Source organism: Salarias fasciatus, unplaced genomic scaffold (genome assembly GCF_902148845.1).
Source record: "Salarias fasciatus unplaced genomic scaffold, fSalaFa1.1, whole genome shotgun sequence".
NCBI lineage: Eukaryota > Metazoa > Chordata > Actinopteri > Blenniiformes > Blenniidae > Salarias > Salarias fasciatus.
This window is the reverse complement of record NW_021941392.1, coordinates 100059-116726: the sequence shown is the minus strand read 5'-3', so window position 1 is coordinate 116726 and position 16668 is coordinate 100059. Positions and strand designations below refer to the sequence as shown.

The window sequence follows — 16668 nt, the reverse complement described above, 5'->3', positions numbered from 1 at the left end:
CGGGACCATAGGTGAAAGTAAGCCGGAACGCACCGGAACGCCGTGCCGGTAAGAAATATCCTGGCCTCTTCTACAGGAACGCCCCGGAACGCCTCTGAAAAGCAACTTTCCCTCATGCATACAAAGCGAGCCCTTTTTTTTCAAGCAAATTTTACCGAAATAAGTGTAAAATTGATGAATACATAAAACTCATCTCCAGACTACATCTTCTGTGACGTGTTGAACAAGGTTAATGCGCCTGACGAGCACTGGAGCACTCGCTTACCGTGACAGGTTGCAGCTTGTAGCGGCAGTCACTCGCTGTAGCGTAACGTTAATCCAATGTCCACTGTTGTGTGTTTTTTGCAGACAACAGGGAAGTCACTTTTGCAAAATAAAAAAAACATAAATCCACAAGTAATAATTTGTGAGGGTTCACGCGTCGTAAAATATTCTCCGTCTCTCTGTCATGCAGCAGCATCACTCCTTCCGCAGACAAGCACACGTGGAAGTGAGGTAAACTCAATGCGTTCTTTTCATTGGATGGCTGGTTGCCTAGGTGATGTAAGGACACTCCCCCCGTCCCCATCTCAAGAGACAACCAGGACAGGTCAAAAAAGCAAAGAAAAATTTTTTTTAACTAAAAACAACATATAAATATTTTTGTGTATATACATATATATATATATATATATATATATATATATATATATATATACATATATATATTGTTGCAGCGGCAGGCGCCGCTGGGTGCCGCCATACTGTTTGGTGCCGCAAAGCATCATGGGAGGGGATTGTTCGGGCCGTTTCAAGATGTATTTTGTGTTAAAATTTGTTACAATGTACTTCGTTTTGTTGTAGGTGTGTTAAGTTATTGTTTTTCTATGTGTTGATGCAGTTTTTCCGGTCTTTTTGTGTTAAGTTTCATTTATGTTATGTTGGACCAACAGTGAGAAGGGTCGGTGTGAGAGTGACCTGGCCTCCGTAACATGCTCTCCGTATATATTTATTGTTACAGCAACAACTGTTGAGCAACAGTGTAACAATCCTTGTGCCATCACAATATGTATTATATTTACACATTCAAAATAAAATTAAAGCAGTTATAAAAAAAATTATGCTTTCAAGGATGTCAAAAAAAGCAGGCTTTATCAATGTCTGTTATGTACGACGCTCGCACGCTTTGCGCGCAAACTAAAACATTTTTTTGAGTTGCACAGTTCCTGCAAGAATCTTATCTTACTTTCACCCCTGATCGGGACACTGGGAGCAGTAACCCCCAAGCTGGGAGGATGGCTCCAGCAGATACCAGGAACAACATCTGAGATCTCTGTTCAAAAGAGCGCAATGCTAGGAACAGCTAAGATCCTGCAGAACTCTCAAGCTCCAAGGCCTCTGGTAGAGGACCTGAGCTTGAAGGAGACACAATACCGCCGGGGTGGCGAGAACACAGTTATATACAGTATATATATATATATATATATATATATATATATATATATATATATATACATGTATATATACATATATATTAGGGTTGTCAAAAATAACACGTTAATTGTGTTAATTAATTTATGTAATCGATCTCGTTAAAATTTTTAACGCAGTTTAACACATGCACATCATGACAAGCCTCACCTCTACCAGCGGGTGGCGGTAGTGCACCCGTGTGGAATGCAAGCTGCCTGCAAGCTGCCAGCAACCAAAGAAGAAGAAGCCTCACCTCAGCCTCGGCTGATCGAGAAGCCTTTTTGGCACTACAGACTGTTTATCTGTTCCTTTATTACGGATTATTTAGAGAAAATTAAGCACATTCACTGTCAGTACATTATCATTAAGTATTAAAGTTCATTTAGCCTTTTTTTTCTGTTTCTGAATCGCGGGGGCGGCGCCGGAGCGATTAGTTACTTTCACTTCTGTCTGCAGACCTTCTCCTCCCTCCAGACAGAGTCTGCTCTGTCTTTCCACGAGTTTTTCACTCTTTTTGTGTCTTTAAGTGGAGCCATCAGGCTGGAGCTCCGTCTACTTTCACTTTTACCGTCATGTTTTGTCTGCTGCGCGGACGTCCGCGTGGAAACTAGCGGACAGGAATTCATGACGATTTTTACGTCACGCAGACCAACGCGCAGCGCACACCCACGCAGACATGTGAAGCCTGGACGGGCAGCAGACAGGAGGCAAAGGAGGCCTGGCGTCAATTAATTTATCAAAACAGAAGAAGAAAGCAAAATGGAGGGAGATAAGCCGGCTGGCCCCATGGATTCTACTTGTTTGATTAAAAAACTGTTGAAGCAGTTTTCTGTTTTCCACACAAAAAGGAACACTGGCTAAGAATGACCTGTTTAATTGTGCAAGAAAAAAGTGAGGTATCTCTTCGTTTTACTTTTCTTGTGGTACTACATTTGTTACAGACCTAAAAATGTAACTCCTGCCAAAAGCCAACTTTAGAGGGACTGCAGAGGGAGCACTGCACACACACAGACAATATGTTATGGTGAGCATGTTTTAGTGTTTTGAATATTTATTTTATTTGGAGCCTTAAATATAAAACACATCACGTGTTTACAGGGCGACAGTAGTTCAGTTGGTAGAGCGGGTTGTTTCATAACTGGAAGGTTGGCGGTTCGATCCCAGCTCCCGCAGGCGCGAAACTCGCAGTGTCCTTGGGCAAGACACTTCACCCACCTTGCCTAGTATGAAAGTTGTGAGAGTGAATGGTTGGTGGTGGTCGGAGGGGCTGATGGTGCAGATTGGCAGCCTCACTTCCGTCAGTCTGCCCCAGGGCAGCTGTGGCTGCAGTAGTAGTTTACCACCACCCAGTATGGTGTGAATGAATAATGCAATGTAAAGCCTCTTTGAGTGTCCTGAAAAGCGCTATATAAAACCAATGCATTTTTATTATTAAATATATATAATCACGTCCTGTCGTTTTTTTGTTAATGCAATCCAGGAAAAAAAGGTATATTTCAGACATAGTTGGACATTGCGATTATTTGTGATAAAACTTAATCATTTGACAGCCCTAATATGTATGTATATATATATGTATGATCTTTGTCCTGCGGTCCAATCATGCGTCATTTAGGGTCGTTTACATCTACTGTTTTTGCTAGCCATGCTAATATTTTTAGCAGTCTGTCACTTCCTGCTTCAAAGCTTCTTGGCCCGCCCTAAACGACGTGTGATTGGTCCAAAGGAAAACAAACCGAGCCCGAGCGCATAAGCACGAGAGGTACAAGATGGATTCTCGTGGTGTGTGTGAACAAATACCGCGAGAATTCAGCTTGCCGGCAAAGTTAAGCAGCACCAACAAAGGATGAACATATGATTTCTACTTCCTAAATATTTACTCCCCTTAGAGGATTATTAATGCCAGAGTGTTCAGCCAGTCCCTTTGACACTGAGCTCAGACCTTCGAAGGCCTTTGTGAGACCCTTATCAGGAACCGTGTTGTTTGGAGAACATGAGCAGCAGACTGTTCCAAACATGCTGCTCCACCACCTTTCTCAGCCAATACAGAGTCCAGTGTTCAAACTCGTCTCCCCTTAGGTTATTCAGGCTCCAAACGCCATAATGTCATAAGGTATTTGCTTGGTATTCTTCTCTCATCATGCGTCTGGGCCTCCCACCACAAAGTGAGTGTGGCAGCCAGGATTGTGATAACCAGCAGGGTGATCAGGCCTGACTGGAGATCAGGACACAGTGTACACGATGGCTTATCAAAGCTCCTCTGAGGCATGTCCGTCCTCGTCCTCAGGGTCCCTGTCCAGGTCTTTCGGGTGTTGTCTGGTGTCGGTCAGTCGGTGGGTCAGTGAAGACACGTTGGGCCCTATTTTGATGATGCAGCGCAGAGAGGCAGCGGCGTATTCGTGTTTTCAACAGGCGAAACAGGAGTTGTTGACCGGTCCTGTGCGCTTGCACCAAGATGGGCCTGGCCACGCACCAGGGGGAGGTGTCGGCAGATTCTACTGGGGGCAGTGATCATTTTGTGCGCAAGGTGTGCGGCAGCTGGGGAGCGGACGGTCTGATGATAATTTGTCTGAGAAAAGAGACTGGATTGTGATGTGTTTGATAGGAATTATTTCAGAGGATATTGATCTGGATGAGAACCAGCAGGTTCAGTCAGACAGACGCTCCCCAGCTGTTCTCAGTGATCGCTGCACAGAGGGAACCAGTTTATATCTGTGATTCTTTGTGCTTCAGCATATTTCTGTTTAAGAGTTATAATGCGCATAAATCAAAACCTATCTGTCCTGTGCCTTGAAAGTTTTTATTGAGCCTTGGGCAGGGTGTCTGCAGTTTTTTTTTTTTTTTGTTGCCAATAATCTGTTTGTCTGCTCTTTTGATGCAGATTATTTATAGGGAAAAAGCATATATATTGTTGGTTTGCTATCATGTATTTAATGGCACCTCGCAGCAGTCAGTTGTGCACCACCGATGTTGGGATTTTTGTTTACTGTTCAACTCCAACTGCACCATTGGGTGGGGTTGCGCACCAGGTTGAGGGTTTGACAGATTCAGCCGAGTGCAGTGGCAATTTTGTGGCAGAACAACACAAGGTGCTGAAAGCTCGCACCTCCACATCCACCCTCTGCCTGGGCGATCTGCACTCATGGTAATTTCACTGACAGGTGAACAGAGCGGGCAGGTGACCAAAACCTCACAGGCAGGTTTCCAGAGTGTCAGTCATATTGAAGATACACAAAATCACTCATGAAATAAACACATTTTATCTAAACGCTTCTCCCTCCTCTTCCTGAGCTTGGACTGCTGGGTTTGAGCCTGAGGAGCCGGGCTCCTGTGGTCCAGGTCTCAACGGCCACCTGCCATACGCCGTGACGCCGGGCTGTATTAGAAGCTATTTCTCACAGAAAAATAATAAAATACCTAAATAAAAATAACTTGTGTTTAAGCACTGATGTGGCATCAAGCACAATCGTTCTCCACCTTGCGTCCCAACCCCAAGTGGGTTGTGAGGTGATTTCTTGGGGTTGTCAAATAATTTTGGAAAATCATAGAAGCACATAAATAATTTAGAATTATTGTTTCTGTCTAGGAGCTTTTTTCTTTCTAATTTCTTTCTTTTTTTTGTATGGTGTGTTTCTTATCCGGCCTTTGTACGGAGGCGTGGCTGCGCTGCTCTGCGCCCCTTCACAAAAATTGCAAAAAGTTTTGGCCACACCCCATTGACGGGCCGCGCCCAAAGTCCACATGCTGTAACTGTGGTCAGTCACTTGGGTGACATGGTTTGTTGCAGCCCCTGTTGTTTCCTTGGGACCCGTCCCACACTGTCCCTGGTGGGGGCTAGACCTGTTCCGGGTCTTGGAGCCGGACCTCCTGATCCTGTGAAGATAGACTTTCCGTGGTTTTGGTTAGAATTTGCACGTCGTCACGAATTTCCTCACCCTGGTCTTCCAGTATGATTTTAAACTGAGCTCTTGTTGATTTGCTCACATCATTGTCAGAATGTGCTCCATTACCACCACGGATCTGGTCTTTCCCTGATCCAACTGTCCTTCTCCGGTTGTGCTGTTCTATTTTATTTTGTTCGGGATCGAGGTCTACTAATGTGTCAGCTGTTAGTAGTTTAGTTGTCGTTTCTTCAGCAGTTTAATTTGAATTTTTAATTCAAATAATTATTTTCTTTACATTTTTCCATATTAGAGTAGTATATTCACTTTCTCTTTTTTCTTTTATCAATTCAGTGAACAAATAAATCATCAGTTTATGTCTGTCTAAGCCGAGACAAAAAGGAATTGAAATGATTTAAAATCCAAAAAATATTAATAATAATAATAAATTAAGCAATAATTGCAGCAAATTCCTTAATCAGTAGTAATTATGGTCTTACTCCATGAAGGAGGGATTGACCCCAGGGTGACGGGGTCACGGGGTCACCTTTATGTTTTCTGCAGCATTCTACTTCTGCTGAACTGTCACTTCCTGGTGTCTTATTATTCTAAATTTATTCAGAGCAGTGACTAAATCTTTTCTTGTGATCTGTCATATTTCTTCCCTTGTTCTCTGATTGATAATAAAATTAACCGATGAAAGAATCCTTTTATATTCCCTTCATTTTCTTGTTGTGGCTGTGTTTAGGTTTTTATCATATTTAGCATCAATCTCATCCCATATATTGTAAGTTTATCCTGTTTTGGGGACTGATATTCTATATTTTGATCGTATAGTTTGTGTTTTCCATATTTTTCTTTGGCACTCATTTTGCAGCTTTAGTTCCTGCCTGACAAATGTTTGGAAACTTCAACATTTATTTTATTCTCTTTTTGTTCCTCTTTGTACATGTCCACATTTTGATTTCTGGTTTCTTTCATTCTAGTCATCACTTGGGGATCTTGTTTCTCGCTGTGTTATTTTTCCAGGCCTTTTGGATAATTCTTAAGTTCTTTAGGTTTATTTATTTATTTATTTATTCATTTAATTACTGTCCCAAGAGAGATCCGTTTTCCTCTCATAGCTTCTTTCAATGTATCCCAGAGTATATTTGGTTCGTTTCTCCTCAGTCGTTAATCTGGATAAAGCTCTTTATTTCAGGTTTTATTTGTTGTATTGTTGTTTTAATGTAAGCTTGGACTTAGTTACCAAATATTTTCTTTGCTCTGCTCTCTAAAAACAGAACCAGGTAAACTGATCAATGATCAGAGAAGTCTCTGGTTCCTATATCATATCTTATAATCCTGAGAGATTAAAATAAATATCCTGAAGTCTGCTCTGTGGGGAGCAGAGTGTAAAGTTCAGTCATCTTATGTATCCAAGTCTTTCTCTGAGTGTTTTTGTTTGTTGCCATTCAGCAGATGTTGCTGGAGGGAGAGCAGTGACTGTGTCAATCATCAGTATGTCAGATCAGGTTTGTTCATTTCGTCTGTGGTCTCAGTGGTGTGTGTTTGATGTTCTTGCTGTGTGAATCATTGGCAGTTATGTGGTTCACCCTGTTGTGTCAGCACAGCCGCGTTATTGATCTAAATGGTAAATGGTAAATGGACTACACTTGTATAGCGCTTTTTACCCTGCATGACAGAGCCCAAAGCGCTTCACACTGCAATATCACATCAACCCTTTCACACCATACTCAGTGGTGGTAAGCTACCACTGTAGCCACGGCTGCCTTCAAATAGGCGGCAAAATGGGCAAACTTCCAGGTGGGTTTGTCTGATCGAGAATCATTTGCAGTTTCTGTCTTTAGCAGCGAGTGAAAATCGTTGACTTGTAATAAAACTTATTACTGTGTGGATGAATGTAGGTTTCAGGTCCCATCGTTAGGTGACTTGTTTTTTTTCTTCTGAATAAAGTTTGTAATGGCGCTCACCCTCCTTCCAGAGCTGGGTTGTCCGACTTCAGCAGTGTCTAATTCTGCACTGCGGCCCTCTGATTGCACCCACTGAATCCAGCTTGTCTCATTAGATCAATGGATCAGCCGCGATTGGTGTTCAGTTTGCGATCCCTCAATCACGACTCTACTCCAACTAAGAGACAGCCTCTTCGTCCAGGGTTTTGGTGTTCTGACTTTTTAGTCTCCCATAGTGGAATCGACCATCGATCCCACAGAGATAGAGAGAGAGAGAGAGAGAGAGAGAGAGAGAGAGAGAGAGAGAGAGAGAGAGAGAGAGAGCTAGCAAGCTGCCGCCTTACAGCAACAAAAAGAAAAAAGGTCCAGGAAAGCCTTAGCCAGCCCGAACTCTGCCCGTTCAAACAAACATCCTAGTGTCGGCCCCTGATCTGAATTGATTAGTCGGCTGTTTTGTCTGAGATAAATTTCAAACATCAGTCCTCCCAGGCCTCCCTGGTCCTGATCCCATTCCACATTCTCCTGGCCCTGACCCTGGTTCTAGTCCATATTCTCCTGGTCCTGGCTCTGGTCCTGGTTGTAGTCCATATTCTCCTGGTCCTAGTCCGCAGTCCAGATCCTCCTGGACTAGTTAATTGTGTCCATCACAGGACAAACACAGAGACACTCCCACATTGACCTGAGGAGACATTTAGGAAGAAGTTTTTTTTGGGTTTTTTTTTGTGATGATAGAAAATCATCTGTCGTCTCTGCGTGATCATTTGAATGTTTATGATTGTATGAGTTCAGATCTTCAGCATTCAGTGGGAACTTCTTTAAATGTGTTTTTAGTGTTTTCTTCTCTGTGCTCAGATACTGACAGCACTGCCCTCTAATGACTGCAGACTGAAACTAAGACATGTCTGGAATGTTTTGATACTCGGTTTACGGTTTACAGGAAGCACCAGTTCAGGTTTTTGGGTGGAACGGGCGCCAGCTTTCAACCCTCCATGTTCAGCATGCAGTGATGCTCCTGCAGAGACACCCGACTCTTTGCGGCTTTGTGCCTCAAAACCAGAAGGACGTTTTCCCTCAGAATTCTTTATCCCAGGACAAATTGTTTGAAAACATGGAACTGTTCTGCAGTGATGCCCTCATCAAACAACGCAGGTGAGTCAGCCAAAATTCCAGTTGACGTCAAGTCAAACGCTGTATTTAGAGGGCAGAGATCTTCCTGAACTTCTGCTTCCTGTGCCAAAACCGGAGGAGTCAGGGAATGAGCTTCACTTCTGAATTTAAAAGTTCAACAGAGTGACAGTTTGCTGGATTGCTATGAATGATTGTGAAGAATTGTATAAATGGCCACTCTTAAAGATGCCCTCTGAATCAAACCTATTCTGATTCGAAGTGTTGATCTCAACCAGAAGTTTAAGGGGATTGCTTTATTTCGTTGTCTAAAGTTGAGCAGCCACATCACTGCGTGAAGCTCTCAGTTGCACTGTGGAATCACACCTGCACCATGTTGGAGGATTGCTGGCTTCTCCCGCCCCCTTGTGGTGAGTGGTGGCACAGCACCTCTCAGCAGCTCAACATTTCACTGCTGCCTCAAATTGATAACAAGTCTTTGATTTAGTTCAGTTATATTCACTTAGTAAGTAGTAATTGTTTTCCCACCTCTGGATCTTTAGTTCATTTATTTTTTTATTATTATTATCTGATGAAAGCTCTGTTTTAATTGTGTGTGTGTGTGTGTGTGTGTGTGTGTGTGTGTGTGTGTCCAGGGTTTTGGTTTTGCTTTCAGAAAAGGTTTGTGTTTTGAAAGCGATGCATCTAAAATGTAATAAAATGTCTCCACTTTAAAACGTGGCCTCCTGTCAGATATGGGCTCATCTGTGGCGAGTTCGTCTGCAAAACGTTTTCTTGTTCGAGCTCTAACCTCCTGGCACTCAGTGGATGTGTCACATTCTTTTGCTTGTTCCTTTGCAAATGCCTCAATATTATTAAAGCCCTCTTCAGAACTTAAAGGGACTTAAAGGTGCATTAAGGAGTTTTACAACCTTAAAAATACTTATTTTCCACCATAAATATGTTACACATTTTTAATGATGTGTACAATGTGCCCTGACAGATTCATTACCAGAACCTCTAACAGCACTAAATTGTCACTTGAAAGTTGCAGTGCCGGTCCGGCACCAGAATTTTTTTGGGGAGAATTTGAAAGGAATGACGTAATGCGCGCTCCGGCTGGTTAGGTTTCATTTTGTCCGCCATTACTCCGCCAGATGCTTAGTGAGCAACAACTGAGCAGGATCTTCCAGAAAGTCAGAACAGACTGGCTTCTAGCACTGCAGCTCCACACAGACTCCACCAGGGAGAAGGAACTTAAATCTTACTTGAGCGCTTCTAAACGAGCGAAGACGGAGTCCCCGTCTTCCGTGCACGGGAGCCACAGGGACGAGTTTTTCACTAAGCTGCGTTACGCCCAAGGCCTGCAGGGGGCGCTGTTTCGCATAAAACGTGCAAACTCCTTAAGGCACCTTTAAGGCAAGATTTGTGAAAAATGCATTTCCAGTTTATTCAATGCTAATGGGCCGTGAAGCATTAAAAACCTAAAATAACAGGCCAATCCGCGTATCTGTGTGCTGCCTTATACAGGCTGTGTGCCACATAATTGGCTGCAGTTCGGCATCCGAATTTCCTGCGCAATCGTGGGGATGTGACGTAAACTGACGCTGTAAGCGCGTTGCCGACAGCTCTTGAACAGGAAGAACATGGCCGCCGTGGACACGGACTCAAACACTGCTGGGATACAAATGGATTCTTCAGCAGCCATCAAACGACCTGCATCCACTCAAAGCCCACAAAAAAGTGCCACTACTAAGGCTACGTTCACACTGCAGGGCTTAATGCTCAATTCGGATTTTTTTGTGAAATCCGATTTTTTTTGCGAGTTCGTTCACATTTACAATAAAATGCAACTTGTATGTGATCTCCCGTCTGAACGGAATACCACCCAAAAGTGTCCCGCATGCGCAGAAGAGGACATAACGACGTCACGCAGCAGCGCTTCAGTGTTTGCGGAACTCACAAACAGCATACAGAATCTGCAGCTTTTCAAGCGTCGATGATTTATTTAAGAACTGATCAAACACGTATTCTTACAATTGAATAGTGAGCAATCATTTCAGTGCTGCGCTTCTAATCAGCCGCGCCGAGCTCCTTCTGTGTGTGTGTGAGAGAGAGAGAGAGAGAGATAGGGAGAGAGAGAGGGAGAGAGGGAGAGCGCGCGTGTGGATATTATTATTATTTTTCCTCCCCGTTGTCCTGGCGCTGCAGAATTTAGCGAATGAGAAGGAAGAGAGCCAAGTTTTTGGCCATGGCGTTTTGTGGGGCAGCGGCAGCAACAGAGAGACACAGTCAGGAGAGGGGGGACGGTGATGAGAGGCTTTAATGATACGGAGTTCAATAATAATTTTCGGATGACAAGAACTCCCTTAATGTGCGTCTGCGAGCGCCTTTTTTTTAACACTCACGGTAAGACACACGTCTTCAGCGCCCCATATCGTGACGTGCAGGTCGGATAAATGCGACCTGGCCGTTCAGACTGAAGTCGCATAGCAAAAGATCAGATACGTATCGGATTTAGGACCACATATCCAAGAGGCCTGGGTCGCATTTGAAAAAATCGGATCTGTGTCGTTCAGACTGTCAGGAAAAGATCCGATACAGGTCGCATAGGGGCAAAAAAATCGGATTTGGGTCACTTCAGCCTGCAGTGTGAACGTAGCCAAAGAAAAGAAGGACTTTATCAGCGCGCTCCCGTTCCGCCTTGGCTGGTGGCTGCAGTTACCCACAGCGCCTATCGCGGCAGCACTGAGGTAAATTTTGTAAAGTTGCCTTAAAGCTGCTGTAGGCAGGATTTTACCAGTCAATGCTAATTTTTCTGTGTTTTGTTTGGATTAAATGTTAGAGTATCCATTGATAATCCTTTAGGAGTGTAGCATAATTGCACTACCGCGAGGGTGCAGTATTTCCATCTGTCTCTGTTCTGAGCTGAAAAGGAATCTCGACAGCTCCAGGTATCTTTGACCAATGAGAAGAGCCCCTGAGGCTCTAACTGTGATTGGTCGAGAGGCGTTCGTCGCACGTTCTTGTGGGAGGGGCCTAACTTGCATAAGGGCGTGATGTCAGAGAAAACAAGACAGGATTGGCTGTGCTGGGTTTCAAATCGCCATCTTCGATGGGTCAAATCGCCATCTTGCTTAGGTAAACCTAAGCAAGAAGGTGGAGATGCTGAATCCTGTCTACAGCACCTTTAAGTCCCTTTAAACCTCTCAAAGCTATGGCACAGCTGTCAATTTGCTCAATTGCAGCATTTAAATCAATCGATTCTTTGTAGTTTGACAGAGAACATGTTTTTCCTAACACAGTGTTCCAGAAATGATTACCATTATTGTTTACAACCACTTCTTATCGGTTTAAAAATAGTCATTAATCTCCATTTATATGGGTGAAGTCGCTGCGTTCATGTGGTTAAACTGGACAGAAAATGTGCATTTTGGAATATGTCGTATTTGTGTCGTCCAGACTGAGATGATGTGGCACCATGTCGCTGCAGTAGACAGTGCATGGCGACCTTCTGTAGCCGTGGTGGCGTGTTCGGACCCGCGCCGTCACTGCCCTGGCCGATCACCCGGATTTTTTCCACTTTTCTGGAAGTTTGGCGCATTTGGTTGCATCTTCTCTCAATATTTTTTTTCCTTTTTAGCCGCACGCATACAGACATTTCATCATTGGTTGATTCTGAGTAAATTTTATAAATATGTGCAGTCAAATGTGTCCTGTCTTCCTTCTAGAATAAACTCTGTTGACGCTTGCTTATGAGAAGTTGTTGGTTTTATCTCTGGATCGGTGCCTTGAAATGATGCTTGAATTTGGCACAGCAAGGAACACATTTGAATAAAATTGAAACGGTTTATATTAAACCAAAGAAGTGTAGCATCCATGAGGGGTTTCTGGATTACAAGTCACATCTTTAAAAAAATAATTCATCATGAAGAGAAAAACAAATCTGTACGATTTACTGGTGAAACTGAACATTTATTCTCCAGGTCTGGCTGCTGTTCCAGAAACTTCTGTGGTTTTGCTCCTCAGCTTTTAACCATGGTTATCTGATTGTTTTTCTCTTGCTCTGTCACTTAAATCAAGCCGTATTTAATGGTAAGCAGGGTTCTGTGGTCATACAGAGACACCTAGTGGTCACTGATGGTATGTTTGATATAAAAGCCCCTCGTCTTGTGATCAGCCAGAGTTAAACATGTTGTCATTTGTAATCCAGAAAAAAACCGGAAACACAAACCTTGTTTAATCCCACAGAAAATGTTTTTATTCATGTTTTCAGAGGTTACTTTTTACAGTGGCAACAATGAAACACGACGTTCCTCCTTTATACGGCGATGCATGTCAGGACATTGATGTTCACACACACACGCACGCACACACACACACACACACACACACACACACACACACACACACACACACAGACACAGTGCTACCTTCTTCGCAGATCTCACGCAGATTCATAGATTTTATTTCAATAATAAATTATGTACATTTGTGTGCAAACGACAGAAAATGGAGACGTGTTGGAATCACTGATGCTCGTCTGTTGGAGTCGGGGGTGAGAGGCACATGTCGGCCCCTCCAGATGCATGCTGGGAAGCAGCCGGAGGGAGTACTGGATGGAGAAGGAGATGGTGGGCGGAGTCACCACATGTAGGAGTCGTCGTATCTGTTGAGAGAGGAGGGCGGAGGAGGACGGCGGTCAGAGCGAGCCGTACAGGTGTCGGTCCGGCGTGTCGGAGCTGCGTTACCTCGATCGCTGGTCTCTGTTACTGTCTCCAAACAGCAGCTCTGCCACCACGTCCTCCTGAGCTGAACGCTTCCCATACCTGCTGGGACAGGAAGAGAGTGCTGAGGCAACGCCAGTGAGGACCCTGCCTTCACCTTAACCTGCTGCTCCACTCAGGGGTGGAGGTCACTCCCCTTCAGTGTGATGGTGCATTCATGAACTGTGGGAAAGAGCAAAATCTCTGTCTTGAAACTCTCCTCCGAGTCCGGCTCTGCCAGTTTCTTCCTTTTAAATGTTGTTTTTTTTTCTCCTCTGTCTCCTAAGCGAGTTCATTTGGACCTGTTGGTTTTTCTCTTCGGGTGACTGAGTTTCATTTCATGCTGTAAAAAGCTGTGAATCTGGGAAGTAAAGATGGACTCTGGATTACAGGATCCTAAATTTAATCCGACGACAGTCTCCTGCAAAACATTAAGAAGCTTGAATGTTTAAACCTTTAAGATTGGTTGATATTAATTGAAATAATTTTTCAATGAATTTTTTCTGAAATTTGAAGAATTTTCTAGTTTTCAATGGATACATCAAGAGATTTTGGCATTTTTACCTTTAAAGGACAGTATTAATTGCACAGTAATCAGTGTTGCTAACCCCGTTTTTAATTACATCAATATGAAGGTGATGTTTTAGAGTATGAATTTAGTTGTTGTTGTTTTTTGACCTGCCGGTTGGAGATGGACCCTCTGCTCCTCCTCCTCTCTTCCCCTCTAATGTTTTCATTTCACACTCTGCGACTCGTCCTCTGCGCCGTCTCCCTGTTCTTCTCTCTGGAGTCATTTCCAGGTGTGGATGTTTCTCATTATCCCCTCCGAGACGGAGACCGCTCGGCGATACCGTGAAACGACCATCAACCACCTGTTCCTCCTCCCCTCCACCCAATCTCCCGCTCGGTTACTCCGCCCCGCGGGGGGCCAGCCAGGCGGCGCCGCTCCATCTCAGCCGTCACACACTGGAAACACATCAGGACGTCCAGTAATGACCTGCGCTGGCCGCCCACAGCGTCCGCCGACTCCAGACCTTTCATCACGTTTCTCATTCAGATGTTGGAAAACGGAGAATTTATTGTTGAAGAACCTTTTGAGTCTGTTTTACTCAGTCTGAGTGGAACAAGGAACATGATCAAAGAACTCCTGTAGTTATCTGCTCTCATCAGAAAGATGCAACTAAATACTTAAGAAAAATAAGCGCAGTGTCAACATCATGATGTAATGAAATAAAATGACATAAGATAAAATTTAAAAAAGTAAAATAAAATGAAATAAAATAAAATAAACACTTTCCATGGCTTTGATTCTAGATCAGGAAGATTCTGGATAGTTTCAGGGCCAGATTAGGGTCGCGGACCACATGTTTCGCCATCACTCCGTCGACAGTCGACTTCTGGAACCTTCTTTAAATGTCAACGACCAATCTGCCTCTCATGAATGCAAACAGCTGAGATCGCCGCAGCTCCAGCCCGGGAAGCAGCCTGGTAACTCACTCCGAGAGGCTGTGCGTGTGTGTGTGTGTGTGTGTGTGTACCTCTGCCTGGTGATCAGGTTGATGTAGTGTCTCAGGGCGGTGTAGTACTTGGCCAGCTCCTCGGGGGGCGCGTCCTCTCCGGGGTTCTCCGGCTTGGGGGGGTAGGCCTCGGCCAGAGCGCCCAGGCAGACCAGGACGCAGAGCAGCACGGCCACCAGCACCGTCCACGGCTTGAGCATGACGGACATCTGCAACACACACATACACGCACACACACGCACAGTCTTGTATTTCTATCCTTGTGGGGACCGTCCATTGACTCCCATTCATGTCTAGCCCCTAACCCTGACCCTAACCCTAACCCTAACCCACACCACAACAAAGCCTAACCCTAAAGAAATGTTTTTGCACTTTTACTTTTTTCAGTAACAACAACATGGTCAAGAAAACACTGTTTCTCCTACTTAGGACCGGAAAAAGGTCCCACAAGGCACGTCGTTCCACGTTTTGCTATCCTTGTGGGGACATTTGGCCCCGACAAGGATAGAAATACGAGAACGCACACACACACACACACACACACAGAAGAAGAAAACTTGTACAATTCCTCAGAATAAACCTCTGAAGCCTTTATCTGTCAAATAATCCAGCATAGAAAGAAAAAAAAGCAACAAAATCACTTTGAAATGAAAACATGTCTCAAAGTGAAATAAAATAAAACATTTTTTTCTCCATTTCAGGTATGAATTATTACTAAGTGTCCAACAAAAGGTCAAATCACAGTCAAATTGTGCTTCACTTCTTAAAAATTCTGCTGTTAGATCAGACACGACTTCTTCAAATGATTTTATTTCTATTTTTAATTATTCAGTTATTTCAACTTAACATGAACTCCTTTTGAAATTGAGCTTTTTTCTGTTTCTTTATACATTTTTAATTTGGTTTTTGTGAAACCAAAATTATGAACCACACACTTTTGCTTATGTTTCTATTTTTTTAATTATCTGTTTGAATAGTATAAATGAATCTGATTTAACTTTTTTTTTCATAATTGTAAGTTTTTAAAATACAGATTAAATCAACTCTTGATAAAACTAAAAGCTATCAGTGTTTAACTGGAAACTCCTGATAATTTCATTAAGGTTTTTTTTTTTTTTTACTAGATATTTAAAAAAAGGAGATTTTTTTGGTGAAGCTCATTTTTGAATGTCTTTTTTCTGTAATATAATTTCTATTGAAAAAGAAGCAAGCACGATGAACTTCTTATTTTATAACATATCAAATTATTATTTCTAATTTTGCTGTTGGAAGTTTCCTGTTCTGCTGTATTGTGACTCTGTTGCACATTCATGCTTTAATCAGCAATAAAGGTTTGAATTCTGCTTCTTCTCCTCCTCCGTGACTAAATGTAAAGAAGAGCGCTTAATGTGCATCAAGGTGTGTCTCCTGTCTGGAAGAATAAAATCTGCTCCAACACGCTGACGGCCGGCTCAGTGAATCAGCTTCAGTGAAAATCTGATTTACTGACATGAATATTACAGGTCGCTTCCAGGATTGTGCTGATTTAAGGTTATTAGAAGAGAAAAGTTGTACATTTTTACGAACGTGTTACCATAAGTTCATGCTTTTCTTTCAGATGTTATCGTTATTGCGGGTCCCAGAGTCATCTGCCCTGAGCTGAAAGGTGAGCGTAGAGGCAGACTTACTTCCAGCAGACTTCAGGAGAGCGGACAGTGGAAGTCGGAGCCACAGGTGGTTTCTCACCGCGGAGCAGCTTCTCTTTGCTCTTCTTCTTCTTCTTCTTCTTCTTCTTCTTCTTCCTCTTCGGTCTGTTTTCAAAGCCGCAGGTCGCTGCACCGTCTCTCCAAACCCACTCCGAGGGATTTATATGGCTTAGCAGGAGGAGGAGGAGGAGGATGGAGAGGAGAGGGGGGGAGGAGGAAGAGGTGTGTGTGTGTGTGTGTGTGTGTGTGTGTGAGATGTGTCAGATGATGATGCTGACATTACTGGTCACGCAGTCGCTGGTGTGTTTGTG

General features: G+C 43.5%; 1 protein-coding gene across 1 annotated transcript; it reads right to left on the bottom strand.

The window, feature by feature from the left end:
* Positions 1-12970: 12970 nt before the first annotated feature.
* pyya (peptide YYa) lies at positions 12971-14881 on the bottom strand. The gene is made up of 3 exons (XM_030087635.1): positions 14694-14881; positions 13141-13218; positions 12971-13058 (listed from the first exon to the last, which is right to left on the bottom strand). Exons 1-3 carry the CDS (start codon positions 14879-14881, stop codon positions 13034-13036), a joined length of 291 nt encoding a protein of 96 aa, XP_029943495.1. The 3' UTR covers positions 12971-13033.
* Positions 14882-16668: the final 1787 nt, after the last annotated feature.